At 37.5% G+C, this 22012-nt stretch overlaps 1 protein-coding gene across 1 annotated transcript in view; it reads left to right on the forward strand.

Annotated features, from left to right (window-relative positions):
• LOC150108335 (complex I assembly factor ACAD9, mitochondrial-like) overlaps positions 1-22012 on the forward strand; it is a 387096-nt gene that overhangs the window by 256335 nt on the left and 108749 nt on the right. Inside the window, exons 12-13 of the mRNA XM_090415744.1 lie at positions 5379-5507; positions 18399-18478. Of these exons, the coding sequence (XP_090271870.1) occupies positions 5379-5507; positions 18399-18478 (209 nt within the window). The remainder of the gene's footprint in view (positions 1-5378; positions 5508-18398; positions 18479-22012) is intronic.

The following is a 22012-nucleotide window of genomic DNA, read 5'->3' on the forward strand; positions in this document are numbered from 1 at the left end:
TTACAATGAAACAATACCTGTCCCATACAAAAAAAGGGTTATCGTATAGAATAAATAGAATCCTATGCAATTACAATTTTAATGATAATTTTAAACAACTTATAAAATTAAAAAACATATTCAACTTCTCAAAGGATCCCCGTCTCTCCCCTTAGTCTACGCTGAGATAACCAAATCATTGAACTTGTAACTTATCTTATATTGGTAAAACTGAATGCACAATTCCAATCCGTAAAAACACAAACAACACATTAATTTTAACAGTGTTGGTGAAGCAGGCCTCTCAGATCACATTCTTAACAGCCTACACCAAATTGATTGGAAAAGTACCTGCTCTTTACATTATACAAAAACCTGATATGAATGCAAATTTAAAAAAGCTTGTGAAATTTTGATAAACTAATCTAATCTTAACAATAATGTGGCATATAAATCTAAAGAATTTGGATGGTACTCATTCATCCCACTTAAGTTCTTCAAGTTTTCCAATGAGGACTTTACTTGAGGACTCTCAGCAATTATTTTAGCTCTTATTGGCCACCATCTATACTGTTTTGTTCTAATTTATGAGTACTTTTTATGATTAATTATGTGTGAGCATGTTATTCTGTAGATTAATATATCTCTTAATAATTTGTAAATAAATAGATAATAATAACAGGACTAGCTTTGATGCAAGTTTTTTTTCCCACCAGAGTTGAGGCTAGTTGTTGTAATGATTGACCAAATTACAGTGACTTTAGCATACCATGTAGATTGTGATGTAGCTTGTTTCTTTGTATATATGTATACCACAAATGATGACTTTGATATTATTATTATTATGTGATATCCTTGGAGTCAGACTCATAATGGGAGGTACACGCTATTGCACACGATGCTCATCCAACCATGCCTTAAACCGTTTCAATTTGCTTACATTCCCAACACAATTTATTGCACTCGCCAACCACTCTCCATGCAAAGGAACCTACTCATCACTCCTCTGCTCACACCCTACTTATACAGTTTCCAGCAATGCCTCTTGTTCTATCCCCCCCCCCTCCCATTCTATGAAAAATCTCTTCCATCTCAACCTGATAACAACCCCTGACTAGCTTATATGTCTCGATCATATCCCCCCCCCCCTTCTTTCTCCTATTCACAAGGTTTTGCAACTTACATTCTCTCATTCTCACATTGATGAGCCTTCAATAAAGGTCGAAACCGATCTGGGTAGTGACCTTTCCCTTAATGCATAGCATTATACATGTCTGCGAGGAGATGTGCTTTGCATTATGAGATACTGAGGCAAGTGATGAGAACTTATACCACCTTTGCCACGAGCTGTCCCAGTCCTGAAAGATACTTCAGGTGCCACTATAATGGATTAAACCAAGTATATAATTTCTTGGTATCTTTAATTTATAATATAACCAAGTGAAAAACTTTCAACGACTATCTGTCTGTAATTCAGAGTATTTTTAATAATAAGGTGTGACACCTTTTGCCAACTGGTATATGTAAATATGACTTCTCCATTACTTCCACTTCTGTATCACCACTTCTGAGTCTGGCTTCTGCTGGTGAGACTTCAATGAAAGTCGAAACCGGTCTGGGTAGTAACTCATTCCTTAATGCATGGCATTATACATGTCCACAGGGAGATGTGCTTTGCATAATAGGATACTGGGGCAAGTGATGAGAACTTATACCACCTTTGCCATGAGTTGCCCCTGTCCTGAAAGATACTTCATGCACAAACTTTGTTTGGTTATACTTGGATAATGGATTAAACCAAGTATATAATTTCTTGGTATCTTTAATTTACATTCTCTCAGTCTATTCTCATACTCTACATTCCAAAGGCCACTGACCACCTTTTTTCTGATTCATCTCTTGACCAGTTCTAACATATTCTCATCATCATGAAAACCCAGCGACCAAATCTGTGCACAATAATCCATATGAGGCCTGATCAAGACCATATATAATGGCATCATAACCTTTCTATTTCTGCATGTCAGGGTCTTCTGCATCATTGCCATTATCCAATGTGACATCTTCACAACTTGTGCAGTGTGGTCCCCGAATTTCAGGTCTTTGTACTCCGTCATTCCTAGATCTCTCATCTCTTCTGTTTCCTATAAAGTTTCCCCACCAAGTATATACTTTGCATCCCATTGTTGCTTACCAAATCTGAAATCTTACACTTTGCAACATTGTACTGATAGTTCCACTCACCTGCCCATTCATGCAACCTATTCAATTCCTCCTGTAAGGCCATAGCATCTGCTTGACTCTGCATTGTCTCCCCAGTTTTGCATCAGCTGCAAACAGCTGATATCACTAGTTAAACCCATCCCAATATCATTAATATACAGGTTGAACAACAATGGTCCCAAATCTTACCCCTGCAGTACATCACTAGCGACCTTCCTCTTTCACGATACTGCGCTTACCCATATACAACTTTCTGATACCTATCTGACATCCAGTCAGTGATCCAACTCAGAAGTATGTTATCCAATCCCATCTGTTTCAATTTATTTAACAGTTTGTGATGTGGCAGTCTATCAAAAGCCTTTGCAAAAATCCAAGTACACCACTGTGTGTATGCATCTCCCCCTGTCCAAGGTATTTGTCACCTTGTGATTGTACATAAGTTAGTAAAGCATGATCTCCCTTTAACAAATCTATGCAATTATGATTCAAACCCATAACCACAGCGAATACTGCTGTTATCAATCCATTTCTGCATCCTACTTCTCACCAATCTCTCCAGTACTGTTGCTGTTGTGTTTGTATACAAATACTAGAAGTGTAAGAAACAAGGCAGATGAAATGGTTGCATTAATTGAGTCTGTTCACCCAAAATTGTTGGAATAAGTGAGACATGGCTGGATGAGGATGACATCCTGACAGGAATAGAGATGGAAGAGTATGATGTGTTTCATGAGGATAGAAAGGGTCAAAAGAGAAGGGGAGAGTGCTATTGATGATAGAGAAAGAGTTATATTCATACAAAGTAGAGATGCAAGAGGGAAATAGTGTCAGTGGCTTTGAGGCAGTATGGTGTAAGATAGAGGTGAATAGAATGAAATACTTGGATGGATGTTGTTATAGACCTAGTAATGTGGATGGTAGTGACTATGAAATATATGATCAAATTAGTCAAGCTAATAATCACCCTTTTCTTATTTGCTTTGATTTTAATTATGACAATATAGACTAGGATGATGAGATAGCAATTGGAAGTAAAGAAAATGAGTTCCAGTTTTTGAAAGACATCTATCTCAGACAGTATGTAACAGAGGGCACATGAGGATTTGAGGGTCTTGGATTTGATCATCTCATCAGAGGATGCAATTATAAATGAGGTGTCTAATCACCCTCCAATTGATGAGAATGACCTGTGTGGTTGCCAGCAGTGTGAGGACCTCTGTGAGAAAAGGGTATATGTGGAACTACAAGAGTGGTGATTATGAAGAGCTCAGGAGGCAGCTTGCAGGTGTAGCATGGAATGAGGAGTTAGCTGGTAAAGAGATCAATGCAGCTTGGGGGGATATTCAAGAACTATCTAGTAGAAGCAATGTCTAAATGTATTCCAAGGGCCAAAAGGTTAAATAAGGTAGGTGTGAAATGGATGAATGAAGAGATTAAACATGCGATACAGAGAAAAAGGGCATTATGGAGGCAGCATAAGAGAAGTGGTAATAGCACATGAGGGCATCCATTGAAATTGAGAATGAATGCTGTTAAGAAACAGGTGAGGGCTAGATTTCTCTCTCATGGAGTGGTTTGTGATTGGTGCGTGATGCATGTAACATTTTGCATATAATATCAGTATATAATATTTCCAATTAAGTCCACTAATATTTTGTTCGTAGTTAGCCAAAACTCCTATTGGAGTACTCTACTATTAGGGCTTATGGATAGATCTTTTCAAGTTTAGTTGATAGATGATTTCTTCATGCTTGTGTAAACTAACTATCTGGATTATCTAACTCTCAGCCTGCCCACACTAGTTATATGTTTGCAACCTTTCTTGGAATGTAGTTTATTTATTTATTCGTGTCAGGTTCCTTCCGTTTTCTCGACTGCCCCCCCCCCCCCAGGACTGGTTGAGCCATCCTAATGAGGGATTAAGTACTACATCCTATAACTGTAGCTTGTATGTTCACGGGGCTGATTTGCCTGCTTACGGGATGAAAAATCACAGATAAACAGGGAAAAAACCCTGCTGTCCATGCCCAAGAAAGATCCTTAAGCTCCTCACATCGTCAACGGGAATCGAACGTAGGACACCTTCCCCAGGCATATGGTTGCAAAGCGTATAGCCACTAGGCTAACCACACGGACGGATGGCAGTTATATCACATTTATTAAAAAATAAATAAATTAAATTAACTTTGATCTGTTTGGAAAACTATTCTGCTGTTTCTCTAGGCCGGTTCTCCTTGAATTCTGATGACTCGACAAAATTGAATGTCGAGTCTTCGAAAGGGGGGGCTCCGCCACCCTGCCGTCCAATCCCCCATGTTCCGGACTGGTAGGCCGGTTCTCCTTGAATTCTGATGACTCGAATTTTGAAGACCTGACACTCAGGGTAGCCCTGAGTTTCAAAACGTTACAAATAACTTGATAAAAACGTTACAGCCTACATCCGTTTCCAATTTCAGCTTATCATTTTATAGTATAGAGTAGATATGTATGTGCCCTCCGGTGCTCCTGAATAAAGAACACCTTTATGCTTTTTTTTATGTTTAGTTGTCCCTGTGCTTGAGCTATGGTTATGCTACAATTTCAACACACTTCACACCATTCAAATTTGAGCCAGAAGGCAATTGGTAGTAGTGAACAAAGAATTAATTCTCTGAACAGCATAATCTTTGTCACTGAATCAGGATAATTGAGAATATTTTAGTATCTTTTGGTGTAGATGATAGAATTAGTTGAAGTTGGTGGAGTGGTGAAGATGGAGAGGTGTAGAGTAGGTGCCCTCCCTCGATGATTCTTTGGACTCCCTGGGGTGTTATGGAATAATAATAGAATAATAATAATAAATTCGAAAAAAAAATATTCTAAATCAATAAATCATAGGAAGGAGAATCAAATCATTACCTACAGCTGACCTGTGCAGTAGTCATCTTGACACAGCTCATTCTGTAAAGCAGATTAACCCTACTTATAATACATTTATATAGGAATTCAAAACTTTAAATATTTTGAAAACATAATTTAAAGCATTTAATTACTGTGTAGTTGAAGGAAGTTGAGCACATATGGATTTATCCTTTTCCTCTTATTAGGAAGTTTAGAATTAAAGTAATGAGACTAGATGTTATAGTAGTGTTTACTAAGAGGTAAATTTTAAATGTTATTTTCAACTTACTTAGGTATACAGTTCTGAAGGACTTCAATTCTGTGTAAAAGAATGCATTCAGATATTTGGTTCAAAAGGCGTTTCAAAAGATTATGATGTAGAACGATACCTTAGAGATTCATATTCATGGATGATGTTTGAGGTAATTTAACAAGTTTATAATATGAAAGTTCATTATATCCTAATGATGCATGTTTGAATTAAAAAAAACAAAGGTATATTGCCTAATGTTTCACCATATGAAACATTAGGCAATATACCTACTGCTCTTATACAGGCAAAAATAGACTCCAACTCAGAGATCTTAGTAATATGTGTAACCATGAATATTATTTCTGGAAAATTTCTATGTCGCTCCTCTAAAATTGATATTAATACTTATGCTTATTTTGGCTATTTTATAAGTACCCCTTGTATTACATCATTGGCTTTTTTATTCCAATTAAATTAAAACATTGATACGTATTTTAAAAACATAGATTAAAAGAAAAGTAATATAAAAGGAATTTGAATTTATATTATTTTATATCATATATATTACTTTTATATTTTCTTTTAATTTATGTTTTTAAAATACACGTCATCAGTGTTTTAATTTAATTGGAGTGAAAATAGGCAAAATAACCAGTACCGTCTTAACAGTATTGTAGACCCCCGGGCAAAGCAATGCACTGAGGCCCCTACCCACCCACCAGGTTTTTTTTCAGGTTATCTACCTGGAAAAAAATATTTTTTTTTTTAAAAAATTTTATTTATAGTATAGTATGAAAAGTATTTAGTTATTTGACATATTGTGTGCCATCTCCAGTTGTCTGTCTTAGCTCAGTGTTCCAGCAAGAGTTAGAGTAATTTATACACTTTGCCAAGAGATCTCTCATGAACAATATGGCAGCATGGGGCCCTTGGGCAACTGCCCAGTATGCCCATGCCTTAAGACAGACCTGAAAATAGCTATAAGTATCGATGTGTAACCATGTTTCAGTTCTGCAGACTAAATTTCACATAGGGTCAGACAAGAAACATACATAGAAACACCTGCAACAGAATTTAAGAATCAGATTGACTTTTACTCATTCATGAAAAGTAATTGAGATAAAACAAATTGCAGTACTTCTTTATATAGTGAAACCTGTAGGGTATCCATAACTATAGAATAACACGTATGCCACAGTAAATAACTTTTTTTATTACGTAGATATTTCATCTTATGTCATCATCAGTACAACTAACAATCAACAATAGGAATTGAATTCAAAAATCAAAAAATAGTAGTGCACATGGAATCCCTCTATGTATACAGTCACGTGTTCATGGATTAAAAACTATTGGACTGAAATTAAAATTACTTCAATTAATATATATAGCAGATAAATTATTGAATACAATTGAAGATAACAATTTCCCACACTTTTGGAATAGTGAAACAGCCGTTTCAATTAAGATTAGGTCTATGAATAAGGTTTCAGCACTTTCTTTATAAAACCATTCATGTTTATATGTGGATCTATGTAGTAACTTGGCATTTTGCCATTGGATCCTCTGGTTAGTATTTTCGATTCCATGTTGTGCAAGGCCAGATTTGTGAGCTTTGATAAGGCAGATATGGTGTTGATGTTCAGAGATATATTTTTTTATTTATAGATCTTCCTGTTTATCTATAGTAAGACAAATTACATGAACATGGTACTTGGTATACATTGGTAGCATCATTGGTGAGATTTTGTCTTTTCAAAACAAACCATTCTAACCATTCTCATTATATATTCACCCTAAATATTAAAAGATAAGGCAACAGTATCCCAAATGCTGTCTGTTTCTCGAATGACTGTTTTTACTGAAGCTTCTCGGTTGTCTTATTGAGAGAATTAGATGCTCAGGTATTCCTGTTTGTCTCATTACAATCCACAGTCTGTTGTAATCCATGCAATCAAAAGCTTTCTTATAATCAATAAAACAGATGAATACTTCCTTCTGAAATTCTGTTGTTCTCTCCATAATCCATCTCATGTTTGCTATTAGAAAGAAATAGCAAACATCCTAAAACCTACATGTTCTTCTGTCATTTCTCTATTCACATATGGCTCCAGCTTTTTTTGAATCATTTTCAGCACAACTTTACTTGCTTGTGAAATTAGTGATGGTTCTATAATTCTCACAATCTCTGGGATTTGGGTTTTTTTTTTTTTTTGGAATTGGGTTGAATACTGATGTTTTCTAATCTTTAGGCCACTGTATTTTCTTTCAAAACTGTTGATAAATTTCAGTCAATATATTCACTATTTCATCCCCAGCTGCTCTCAATAATTCCACAGACACTCCATCAGCTCCAGGAGCTTTTCCTTTTGGCAGCTGTTCAATTGCTGATATCACTTCGCTTTTCATCATCATGGGGTTCCTCATAAAATTTTCTCCTTTCAAATTCTCTTTCAATAATATTATCTTTCTTGTACAAATCCTCTACATACTCTTGCCATCTTTTTTTTCACTTTGAAATTAGAAAAACTACAAAATCCTAACATCATTTTTGTAGAGGATCATTATTGCAATCATACTTTTAATGGATGGAAATAGCAAAGATTTTAAATTGACCTAGGATATCATACTAATCTCTTATATGATAGAGAAAAAAAGGCCTAAATCTACATAACCTGGGCTTTAGTGATAAGAAACTCCAGATACAAAGATCACATAAGTGTTGTGCTTGCTAGTAATGAAATCACACCTAGAATTTTCCTAGATTTGATTTTCTCAGAATCTTGAAGAGGAAATATTAATTGAAATGTGAGAATGATCCTTCCATCAATTAAGTCCTTTATCAGACTGTTAAAGAAAAACTAATAAGTCTATAGCATATAAATCTGTATTAATTTTGGACTGATTAAATGACTACAGCAGTTAGAAAAAGTACCTTTGCTGGGGAGGGGGGACAGGATATAAAATAGAATCAGCTGGTCATTTGCCATTTATTTCAAAACTGTAGTTAAGTGTGTTTTTGTGTTGTGTTTTATGATAGAAACAAAATATGTTGTTAATGCAAGGAGTGTTAAGGATTTTAAGATTCAGTGTGATAAATATGTTGTCATTTGTATGAACTTCTCACGATAAGTCTGCTGACGACTCCATGGAGGCTGTGATGATAATATTTTGCTGGATTTCCAATCGCCATCTTCAGAGCACAAACAAATTTATTAGAGAATGTAGATCACTCGATCAGATATTTGCTGAAATGATTCAAACTGCAACTGAAAATGGAACTAATTTCCTATCATTGTACCTTCTAGGACCAGATAAAAGGAAGAGAACTGTGTTCTTAAAATTTCTCTCTCTCATATCTGAAAGGTGATGATGCTGTTGTGTATGTGAATATTAGTTGAAAGTTGGATCTGTTGAATGGTATCTGGGAATATGGGATATAGGGGAAATATATGATTTCTGCATTAATTCAACCTTGGTATCTCTTCTGGGTTTAGCTCCCACTGATATGACCTCAGTAAAGATCAAACTGGTCTAGGTAGTGACCCTTTCCATAATTCATAGCATTAAACATGTCCAAAAGGATGTGTGCTTTGTATTATGGGATACTAATGCATTTGGTGTGAAGTTATCTGCCTCTATATACAGAGTTATTCAAAGTGAAGGAGCAAATTGTATTTGTTTATGAATTCTTTATTTCCAGCAATGTAAACATGAGTTATACATTGCCTGACAGGAAAACTGTAAGATATTCAGGCACTCTATGTATGCACCTCTTGTATTATGACACACGCATATTAAAATGATAGTCATTTCTTGCCAGACTCCTTGTAACTGGTCAACAATTATTGAATTCACTTCTGCTATGATTCAGTACCGAAATTTTGCAATGTTGAGTGGGGGTGGAATATAGACAGTATCTTTAACAGATCCCCAAAGATAAAAATAGCAAGGGGTCAGGTCTGGTGACCTGGGTAGCCACTTGCACAGCACAAGATCATCTGTCCCACTTCGACCCATTCAGTGGTTAGGAAAAGTTGGGGGAGTGCATATATGTGTAAAATGCAGACAGTGGGAGGAAATTAATGAATTAGATATATCGATAACCAACCTAGTTGCAGGGACAGGAAATGAATGTTGGGAGACGAGTAGTGTGATAGGAGAGAATGACAAGCAAAGTATGAATGAGAAAATAAGAGTCGGAAGACTTGAATGACTGTGAAGTTTACGGAGATGGTTTTGATTGGGTAAATGAATGGCAAGTAAGAGTGACTAACTTGCAGAAATGGATAGATGAGCTGAAAGAGGAGGTGGAATATCTTGTGAACGAGATGAGAAGTATGAAAGATGAGATTAGGAGAATGGAAGAGATGTATGCAAGGCAAATCAGAGTAGGAGTGAGAGAAAGTTTTCCGAATGATAGAAGAGGAGAGAATAGAGGAGAGAGGAAATGACAGAAGAGGAGAGTATAGAAGCAGTAGGAGAGAGGGGTTTTGGGAATTATAGAAGCAGTAGGAGAGAGGGAATGAGAGAGGGGTTTGGGAATGATAGAATAGGAGAGTATAGAAACAGTAGAAGATAGGGAATGAGAGAGAGGTATGGGAATGATAGAAGAGGAGAGAGAGAATGGGAACAGTAGAAAAGAGGGGATGAGAGAGAGTTATATGAACGATAGAGGAAGAGAAAATAGGATAAGTGGAAGAGAGGGAATGAGAGAGGTATGGGATAGAAGAGTAGAGAATGGGAACAGTAGAAGAGAGGGAATGAGAGAGAGTTATGGAAACAGTAGAAGAAAGGGAATGGTAAGAGGTGTAATGTATAGTGACTCAATGATCCGTGGTGTGCAAGATAGGATGCGTGAGAAGTATTTGCCTGGAGGAATAATAGAAAGTGTGGCTATGGCAATTAAGAGGGGGTGAAAGGGTGGAGGAGATGATTGTGATGGTAGGAACAAATGACTTCAGAGGTAATGTAAATTGGGCAGCAAGAGATATGAGATTCTTTCTTGAGGTAGTATGAAAGAAGACGCAGCGAGGAAAGATGGTGTGCTTGTTGCCTAGGTATGATAGTGACGAGCTGAGCAGAAGAGCAGTAATATTGAATAACATAATAGCTAGAATGTCCGTGCGGTTGGCCTAGTGGCTTTGCGCTTCGCAACCATATGCCTGGGGAAGGAGTGTCCTAGGTTCAATTCCCGTCGGAGACGTGAGGAGCTGAAGGATCTTCCTCAGCCATAGCCAAGTTAGCCGGTCCTGGGCGTGGGCGGTAGGGTTTTTTCTGCCAGTTTATCTGGTGTTTTTCATCCCGCAAGCAGGCAAACCGGCCCCATGAACACACAGGATACAGCCAAGAATACTTTGAGGCATAGAGATGACCATTCTATCCTCGTATTTCGGTTACGAAATCCAAGCATGCTTGGAAGGTTGTGGGCCTTAAAGGCCTGTTAAAGCCATTGGGATAGATAGATAGATAATAGCTAGAATGTGTCAGAAGAGAGGATTGGAATATGTGGATGCTTGGAGAGCACTTGAGGACAGAGAGGAATTATATGCAAGAGACCACTTGCATTTGAATGAGGAATGATGTAGGCATCTGGAGAGATGCTGTTCTGAACAAGTCAGTGTGTCAATGCAGGGAAACTAGAATGCCCAAGGTGGATGGTAGCAGGGGTGGCCTCTTGTGGGAAAGGGTACTTGGGAGAAGGGAGGACAACATCAGGTAGTGCTGAGCCAAGTGGAGTCAAGAGGGGGATAATGCTGGGTATAGAAATAGTGACATTTTTATGCTTTATACTAATGCCAGGAGTATCCAGAATAAAGGAGAGGAATTGGTGGCGCTGATAGCATCAGCCTGGCCAAAGATTATTGGGATCACTGAGACGTGGTTGACAGAAGAGGATATAATAACAGGAATAGAAGTAGCAGGGTAGGAAGGGAAAGCGTAGTGATGGAGTACTGCTTATGATAAGTGACGACTTATGTCCTCTAAGAGTGGAGGCTTTGGAACAGTGACACTAATGATTTTGAAAGCATATGGTGTGAGGTAGAGATAGACAAGACAGGATATTTAGTGGGGTGTTGCTACAAACCAAGAAGCACAGAGGGTGGGGACTAGGAGTTGTTTAGACAGTTGAGCTTGGCAAGTGCAAGAAGAATGATTGTTATGAGAGATCTTAACTACAGCAATATAAATTGGAGAGAGGAAGATGCATGTAGCAAAAAGGGAATAGAATTTCTAGAATTCTTGAGGGACAAATATCTTAGGCAACATGTAATAGAGGGAACGAGCGTTTTGGATTTGGTCATAGCATCAGAAGAGTTGATAATAACTGAGATGACATCTCTCCCACCAGTTGGAGAGAGTGACCGTGTGGTTTTGACTTGGAAGATGAATAGATATGCAAGAGTATCAAAGAGATGGGAACGTATGTGGAATTATAAGACAGGTGATTATAATAGTCTTAGACATCAACTTGGGGAAGTTTCATGGAGGAAAGAATTGGAAGGCCAGGATATCATTAGTGCTTGGAAAATTGTGAAGGAATATTTGTTAGCAGCAATAGTAAGCTGTATTCTACAAGTGAAGAAGAGGACACAATTTGGTGTAAAGTGGATGACAAACAATATTAAACAGGAGCTGCATGTGAAAAAGAGGCTCGAAGAGATATAAGGAGACGGGTGAAGAGTAGATGCATGAAGAATATAAGACACAGGCCAGGAGAGTGACTAGTATGGTAAGGAAGGTGAAACTGGAATATGAGAAGAGAAGAGATTGGCTCTAAGATCCAAAGAAAATCCTAAGGAATTTTTTAGCTATGTGGCCAGTAGGAGAAATGATTGTGGAAGAATGGCATTGTAGGATAAAAATGGGAATAGAGGAGGAGTAAATTTTAATACTAGAGGGATAGGGCAGGTTTGAGGTTTAGACGTGCAAGAGGAGAACGTGTTCCAAATACTGAGTACTTTGGATGTCAGTAAAGCTGTGGGACTGGATGGTATTTCACCACGAATTTTGAGAGAATGTGCTAAGGAACTGATAGCCCCTTTGACCTGGCTTTTCAATGAAAGTCTGGCTATGGGAAAGGTGCCCAGGGAATGGAAAGAAGGTAAGATAGTGCCATTGCATAAGGGCAGTAGCAGACTGGAAGTGTCTATTATAGGTCAGTTTGTGTGTCATGAGTAGTTGTTAAGATCTTAGAGAAATTAGTTAGGGACCGTATACAACATTGGGCAAATGAGAGTAATGTTATTATTATTATTATTATTATTTCGGGTGACTCCAGGAGCCCTTAGACTCATCAAGGGAGGCCCTAAACATCATGTCCACACAACTATGCGATTACATTCTCACAGTATCTATCATACCTTGTCTTAAACTCGTTCACCGTCATAGCACCCACAACAGACTCTGGCAGCTTATTCCACTCATTTACCACTCTAAAAGTAAAGAACCCAGCTCTAACACCCTTGCTAACCACACTCTTGCCCAGCTTCCATAGGTGTCCCCTAGTTCTCATACCACCAGTCCTTATCTCAAAAATATCCTCTGAATTAATCCTATAGAATCCCTTTAGCAATTTGAATGTCTCAATCATATCTCCCCTCCTCCACCTATCAACTAGTTTCTGCAACCCACAAATCTTCAACCTGTTCTCATATGGTTCATTCCATAGACCTGTTATCATCTTAGTCACTCGCCTCTGGATCCTCTCCACCTCCTCCCCATCAAGAAGGAACCGAGGTGACCAAATCTGGGCACAGTAGTCGAGATGAGGTCTTATCAAGGTTCGGAACAGAGGTACAATAACTTGCTTGTCTCTGCTCGTCAAGGTATTTTTCAACAACCAAGTGAGTTGATGAGCTGATTTAGTTACTTTTGCAGTGTGTCCCCTAAACTTCATCTCCCTATCCACCAACACTCCCAAGTCCCTGGCCTCATCAATCTCTTGGAGTACAGTTCCACCAATGTGGTATACTGCTGCTAATCTTTTCACCCCAAAATGCATAACCTTACATTTTGTCACATTAAATTGACATCCATTCTCCTTAGCCCAGAACTCCAATCTATCTAAGTCATCCTGCAAGACTTTGACATCTTCTGCATTCACTATTGCCCTACCCAACTTTGCATCATCAGCAAACAAATGAATTGTTCCACTTAGATCCTTCCCTATATCATTAATGAACAGATTAAACAGCAGTGGTCCAAGAACAGAACCCTGCGGCACACCACTAGTCCCAGGCCGTCTTTTGGACTCTACTCCTGAATAAACTACTCTTTGATATCGCTCCATCAACCAACCACTTATCCATCTCACCAACCCTATATCCATTCCCATATGTTGTAGTTTACGGATTAGTATTCCATGTGGTATCCTGTCAAACGCCTTTGCCAGGTCCAGCAGTATCACTGTAAACCCATTTCCCTTATCCAGTTCAACCGTCACCTTGTTATAAAACTTGAGCAAGTTATTGAGGCATGATCTACCCTTCACAAAGCCATGCTGTTCCCTGTACAGTATCTCATTTTCATCAATCCATTCCTGTATTTTTCCCTTGACTACTTTCTCTAAGACCTTGACAACGACTCCTGATATGTTGATCAGTCGGTAATTTGCAACCGTAGTCTTGGATCCTCCTTTATGCAGTGAAACTATTTTCCCCTCTTTCCACACCTTCGAGACTAAGCCAGACCTTAGACTCAGATTAAACAACATGGTCAAGGGCACTGATAATCCTTTAGCCGCTTCACGCAAGACCAGTGCCGGTATACCATCCAATCCCACACATGTGTTCACATTAAGGTTCTGTAATAGACTAGTCACCTCCACTTCATTCATCACTATTCCCGTATAAATTAATGGTTCCTTCATTTTTTCACTGTCACCACCTGGATGATATGCTTTTGCAAAGTGTGCGCTCAGTAACTCTACTATATCGACTGATTCAGTGACCTCCTTACCATCGTCATTCCTTAAAATCATTTTGCTGTGTACAGTTTTTTTCTTGCTTGCATATTGAAAGAACTGTTTTGGATTCTCTTTTGCTTTTTTTACCACACTCGTTACCTTTCTGGCCTGCACTTTATACCGTTCGTGTGCCTGCAGGTCACCCCTTTCTTTATATTCCCTCCACAGTTGTTTCTTTTTTTTTTTCAGCTCAAGCTTAATGGTGTTATTCATCCATTTAACCCCTACTTGTTTTACTATTCGGACCCTAGGTATACAATCAGCCATTACCTCCTGTAAATGCTCCTTGACCACTTCCCATGCTCTATCGACGTTCAGCCCTTGCAGTTGTACATGCCATGGCACTGATCCAAGCAATCTCCTAAGCTTGTCATACTTGCCAGCACGGTAATTCCACATATACCCTGTCTTAATCGAAAATTCCACACCTTTAGCCACCTCCCAGGTCAAGACCTTATGATCACTCTCACCAATAGGTGGCAACATGGTCATATTCATTACAGTGAAATTCTCAGATGCTATTACCAGGTCAAGCACTCTCACACCCCTAGTATTTTCAATTACATGCTGTCTCAAATAGTTATCCCTTAATAATTGAATAAAATCCTTTTCCTTCCTCACATGTGTCCTCTCCTCCTTCCAATCAACGTTACCATAGTTGAAATCCCCCATAATAATTACCCTCCTTCCACTCATTTCATCAATTTCCCTATGCATACTATCTCCACCATCTATTCCATCACCTGGTCTATAGCAGCACCTAACTATATATTTTATTCTGCCAGTCTCAATCTCACACCAAATAGCCTCAAATGAGCTCCTTTCACTATCCTGCGATACAACTTCAATTCTCCTTGGCTGCAGTTCATCAGCTATCATCAATAACACCCCTCCCTCCATTTTATTATCTCTGTCACTCATAAACACACTATAACCTACACATTCTATCCCACTAACTATATCTTCTTCCATCAGCCATGTTTCACTAATGCCAATAACCTGTGGACAGGAAGAGCCAATCAAGTCCAAAAATTCTTCCTTCTTGTTCCTAATACTCCTGGCATTAGTATACATGAAATGCAGTGATCCCTTAGTCCCACCCCTATATTGATACGTTATTCTAAATGACCCATTCCCATTTTTTATCCTTAGTGCTGGCTCGGGTACATTATATACATTCTTACACTCATCTGTCTCACTGATGTCTGCATATCCATTCCCCCCCCCCCCTCCTTGGTAGTTCTAGTTTCCCTGGTTTTGCACATCCATTTTCACTTCATTCAGCAACACTCTTTCCAGTCTCCGCATACCAAGTCCATTCAAATGTAGGCCATCCATCTTATATAAGTCCTTTCACCCTTCAAACTCATTCCACACATCTACGAATTCCACACCACACCGTCTGCATAACCTATGCATAATGTCATTTGCGATTATGGCCCTCCTCCTAAACTCCTCTCTGTCATACCGCAGCAACAGACTAACCATTCTAACTCTGTCACTCTTTTCTTTCGCTACCTTTAACAATACTTTCAAGTCCTCTCTCATAAAAAATTTATCACCTTTCAATTCATTCGTACCCGCCACAATTATTAATTCTTTCACCCTCTGTTTTTGCACTCTAATACTCTCACTTACATCCTTAAATTTCGCACCCAGTAAGTATGATTTAGTTACACTGTCATCTATCACCCCTCTTAATAACGAGTCACCATACAACACTCTTTCCTTAATTTCAGAAACTCTCTCATTCTTGCACTGTTTTTTTACGTTGGCCGAATCACTCTGGAAAGAGTTTTGCAGGTGCTCTAATTGCCGTTGCGCATTTTGTATCACTGCGTGCAACCTAGCGATCTCACTTCCTACAAATAATTCCTCATTATTTTTATCATTAAAACCATTTTCTCTCTCAGTATGATTGTTTTCACTCTTTCTTAGATCACCGCTTTCATTGCCATCTTGTACATCGCAATTCTCTATCTGTCTCACTGATGTCTGCATATCCATTTCCCCCCCCCCCTCCTTAGTAGTTCTAGTTTCCCTGGTTTTGCACATCCATTTTCACTTCATTCAGCAACACGCTTTCCAGTCTCCGCACACCAAGTCCATTCAAATGCAGGCCATCCATCTTGTATAAGTCCTTTCGCTCTGGAAAGAGTTTTGCAGGTGCTCTAATTGCCGCTGCGCATTTTGTATCACTGCATGCAACCTAGCGATCTCACTTCCTACAAATAATTCCTCATTATTTTTATCATTTAAAGCATTTTCTCTCTCAGTATGGTTGCTTTCACTCTTTCTTAGATCACCGCTCTCATTGCCATCTTGTACATCGCAATTCTCGATCTGATTATATCTGACTCTGAGAGTCAACATGGATTTGTGGGGGGGGAGGGCGCTCTTGTTTTAGTAATATGCTAGCCTTTTATAATAAAGTTACAAAAGTAGTAGATTAGGGAAAGGCATATAATGCCATTTTCTTGGATTTAGCAAAGGCATTTGACAGAGTGCCACATAAGCTGAAATTTAAGTTGCAGCACATGGGTTTGGATGTCAAGTTGGTCAACTGGATTCAGGATTGGCTGTCCGATAGGTATCAGAGAGTTGTGTATGGTGGGGCAGTTTCAAGGAGGCAGAAGGTTACTAGTGGGGTACCACAGGGCTCAGTACTGGGAACCTATATTGTTTAACCTTTATATCAGTGACATTGTCAGTGGATTGCAGGGGGATATTCAGTTGTTTGCAGATGAAGTGAAGCTTTGAAGAGTTATTAGTAATAGTGCAGATGTGGTAGTCATGCAAGAGGATTTGAATAAGCTAGACAGATGGGCAAATGAATGGAGGTGTCGGTTTAATGCAGCAAAATGTAAGGTCTTGAGGTTCAGGACATATCGATGGGATGCTGCATACTCTATTGGAAGAGATATACTGGAGGAAGTAGGGGAGACAAGACATCTGGGGTTGATGATTGATAGAAACCTGAAATTCAAGGGACAGTACTGTAAATGTGTTTTGTACCATTACTCCATGAAGGATTGCTGCAATAATGAGAAGGACGCTGACCTGCAGAGATAAAAGAGTAATCATTCTGTTGTATAAGACCCTGATCAGACCACGCTTAGACTATTGTTCTCAGATTTGGTCCCCAGGCTTTAAAGGGGATAAATTAACTGTGGAAAGGTACAAAGGCAGATAGCAAAGACAGTTTCAGGACTGTACAATGTTAGTTATGAGGATCAGCTGAGGGAATGTGGACTGCAGAGTTTGGTGGATAGGAGAGGTGATGATATGATTGAGACTTTTAAACTGTTGAGAGGTGATTACAGGATTGACACTGGGGAGTTCTTTCGCTTGGTTGAACAGCAGGAATGAATGACAAGGAGCTATCCCTGGAAGTTACGAAAGGAAACTGTGAGCAAGAGGGTGAGGAGTGGTTTCTCTGCATGGAGGGTGTTGAACCATGGAATGCATTGCCTGATAGAGTGGTGAGAGCGAGAACGGGCAATGAGTTTAAGGAGTGGTATGATAGACTTTGTGTTTCCTAGGAGGGACTTCCGCAATGAGTGTTTCCACTCCATGGAGGCCTGAATAATAATAATAATAATTATGGCAAAAGTGAGGCAGCAGTCCATCTTGCATAAAAATAGAGTCAGCAGAGTCATCTTGGAGTTGAGGGAACAACCAGATTTTTAACATATGGAGGTATAACATCCCATTTACCATTGCTTTGCAAAGAAAAAAAACGCCCATAAATTTTCCTGCAAGAAATGTTACAAAACACGTTAACTTTTGGTAAGTTTATTTCACGTTCAATGTTTGTATGTGGATGTTCTGTCCCTCATGTTCTCATGTTATGACAATTCACTTCACCATTTAAGCAAAAAAGTTGATTTATCAGAAAAAATGAGTCATGCTGCAAAGCCATTATCCTCCATGTCATCCAATATTTTTATGCTTTTATGAAAATGATTTGTACTTATTAGATATATAGTAATCCCCAATTATCCAGTCATAACAAGAAACCAACTTTTCATTTATATATATATAATTGCTTTTACTTTCTTTCAAATATGTGTTTTTTTTTTCCTCCCATAGGGCACAAATGAAATTTTAAGGCTCTATATTTCACTAATGGGATGTAAACAGTATGGAAATCAGATGGCTGATGATATAAGGTAGTATATATATTTAAATGAACTCAAGAAAAGGAAGCAGCAATGGGAAATGTAATATTTAGATTACCTTTTCGCTGTAAGAAGTTAGCAATTAAAACTGAATATGATACTACAGTAGTTAAGCCGATTAAAGCCCACTTCCCTCCAAAGAAAGGATGGAGAAGATCACTAATCAGTTGGATAATGCTACTAAAAAAAATTTATTTAAATTTATTTTTATATAACCATTTTTTGAATATGACTCAGATAATAAGTCAGGTCTCTTCTTTTCAAAAGAATATGGCCTTCTGAAAAATATTCTGTATTGTATCATGTTCACTATCCTAAAATATTTCAGAAATTGACAAAGAAAAATATTAAACACTAGAAAGAAGCTAATTTGAAGCTTCTTTCCAAAATAAGCTTTCTGTTTTGGGGAAAAAAAAAATAAAACTTATATATAAAGAATGAGGGATAAAATCTTATTTTCTGTATTTAGGCTGAATATCTCAAGAATACCAGTCATATATGAACTTTGAATCATGAAGTAATCATTACTTAGTTATGAAAAGGATAGAATTGAAATTTGACATTTATGTTTAATTTTGTGTTTTTTCTTTTTTAACTTAGTATATCTTATATCTTTCCATTTGTGGAGATTTTTTTCAACACCCAATTTCTGTTTCATTATCACGTATCTTTTCATTTCAATGCTATTGCAGTGCTCTTTTTTAAGTTACTTTTTTTTGTTCATCATCATTATCATCAAATTCCTGCCATGTATCCTCAAGGGATGTACAGGATATGATAGTACTACATGAAAAATTTATATCATTACTAACTTCCTATCTACAATTTTCCTCCAAATCAGTCTATTACTTGTCAAGACTCCAACATGATCAGATCTTATATTTCTATCATCTAGGCAGTGCTTCCCTTCTGGATGTCACAGTCCCCCTTTGCAAAAATTAAAATATTTCACGGCTCCCCTCGGAAAAAAATCGTAATAGAGAGAGATATTATTATAATATTTATTGTATTTATATTCAATACAAAACATATACAGTGAATATTGCAAAAATCAAATGCATATATTACATTTTTTGCCTCTTACCGTTTGGTTCTGAAGATGATGCGGGCTATTCTGGTAAAATATGAAATACTGTCCTTTTTTTTTTTTTTGAGTCTGTTTCTGCTTCTTCTGATTAATTGCGGGAATTTTTTTTATTTTTTATCAGCCACTTATCCATCTCAGGGTTAAATTTTTTAATGTAGAATACATCAAATAATATTACCACTTACCGATACTGTCACACCACAGACTGATAACATGAAATTAGTGAATATTACCTGAACAAGGGAATGAATCCCTGGACCAGGAACATTTTTCTCTTTTGTGACTTTTCTCCCTTTACGGTAATTACGCCTAATGTGAAACAGACAGCAAAGGCAGATTATTAAAATGTGCATATTATTAGTGCGGTGTTAACAAAAGATCGCACAACCGAAAGATAAAAGCATAGCTGACAATTGAGTTGAAATGCTACCTCTCTTCAACCGAATTCCATATGTGAAACTGCCATAACATTCATTATATATGTATATTACTTAGTTTTAACACTTTTACGAATTTTAACACGTTCGGTTGAATTTTATTGCTGCCTTGGGAAATGGAACTTACATCTAATTAATAACAATAATTTTTAGTTAGATACTGTGTTTGCCCATGCAACATATGGTTTTGTTTCAGTCTATACAGCATAGTTTCTATATGAGGGGACATGTGATTTATTAATTAGTGTGATTTTATCCCAGTTGTCTCTAATTGCACTATTTGTTGAGAAATATATTACACAGACTTCTCATACCTTATTCACTGGCATAATAAAAGTACTTGTTTTTATTGCCTCTGCAGTATAGTGGCTGTTAGGGAGGGCGTGTTGTTTACCACTGCAAGCGAGTTACTATCTCCCCACATGAACTTGTTTAAGCTTTTTTTCATGTGTGAAGTATATGCGAAACTTTTATTGGTAACAGAAAACTAGCTCGGATGACAGTGATAATATAAAATGAGTTTTGATATGTATATAAAGTCAATACAGTCCCTGATTACGAATGTGTGATGAAAGGGACAGGAAGATTTGGAGCTTCCCTGGAGAGCATTCGAAGTTAATACAATTAACCACTGCTTTGAAATGAAACATATGAATAAGCAATATTTACTAATATTCATTAAGCACCAAAATACGCAGGAAGCAGAGTTTGTGAACCAACACGAATGTGTGAATTTTTCCATTAAAATATAAAAAATAACAAAAAAGAAATAATAAATAATAAAAGTTAAATACGTTTCTTTTAAAATAAAAAAAAATTACTTAGTCTTAAAACATATTAATTTTGTTTTCATTATTTCACATCCCCCCCCTCAACAAAACCTACGGCCCACAGTTTGGAAAGCGCTGCTCTAAGGCACATTTACTATATCAATCCACATATATCTTGGTCTTCCTCTGGGTCGTTTTTTTGCCACCCAGGCAGAGAACACTTGTTTTGCTAATCTCTCCTCGCCCATTCTGTTTAAGTGACCATACCACCTGAGATTAGCCCTGCTAACCCATTCCTGGATGCTGACAATGTCAAGTTCTTTCCTAACATCCTCGTTTTTAATATGATATTGCCATTGATGCCATCTGTTCACGCCTATAATCTTTCTCAGGACTCTCATATCTGCGGTCTCTAGTCTTTGGTCAAGTGTTTTACTTCTGACCCAGCTCTCAGATCCATAAGTTAAAACTGGTCTGAACACTGTCTTGTATACAGCTAATTTAGTGTTCCGACTAATTTCTCTCTTATTCCATATGAATTTATTCAATTGACTACCCACCATACCAGCTTTGCTGATTCTGTTGTCTATTTCTATATTTAATTTACCATCTTCACTAAAAATCATTCCTAAGTAGCTGAAATGTTTTACTTGTTCCACTGGTTCTCCATTCACAACGGAATTGACATTTTCAATGATTCTGCCTATTTTAATTGTCTTTATCTTTTTATTTCTGACCTTCATACCATATCTATCACAACAGTTATTCAATTTAGTCAGGGAATCTTGCAGACTTGTAGCAGATTTATTTAGAAGTCTGCATAAAGCAAAGAGCTGACATTAACATCTCCAATTTTGTTATCATGTTTAATATCACTTTTCTTCATAATATGATCCATATAGATAATGAATAACAGAGGGAATAATGTGCATCCTTGTCTCACACCAGAATTAACATTAAACCATCTTTTTGTACTTCCTTCAATTCTAACTGCTGACTAACTCAAATGAAGACTAAGTATTGCTTGATATAATGCCCCATTGACACCATATAACTGTAGCATATTGAATAGCTTCTCTCTTGGCACCTTTTCATATGCCTTATCCGAATTGACAAAACTTAAATACAGATCTTTGTTATATTCCCATGATTTCTGGACTATTTGTCGTAAAGTGAAGATCTGATCCTGACAGCCTCTGTTTTCCTGAATCCATCTTGTTCTTCACTCAGC

Source organism: Typopeltis vanoorti, chromosome 3 (assembly GCF_054136105.1).
Source record: "Typopeltis vanoorti isolate ZY-2024b chromosome 3, IOZ_Tvanoo_1.0, whole genome shotgun sequence".
Taxonomy (NCBI): domain Eukaryota; kingdom Metazoa; phylum Arthropoda; class Arachnida; order Uropygi; family Thelyphonidae; genus Typopeltis; species Typopeltis vanoorti.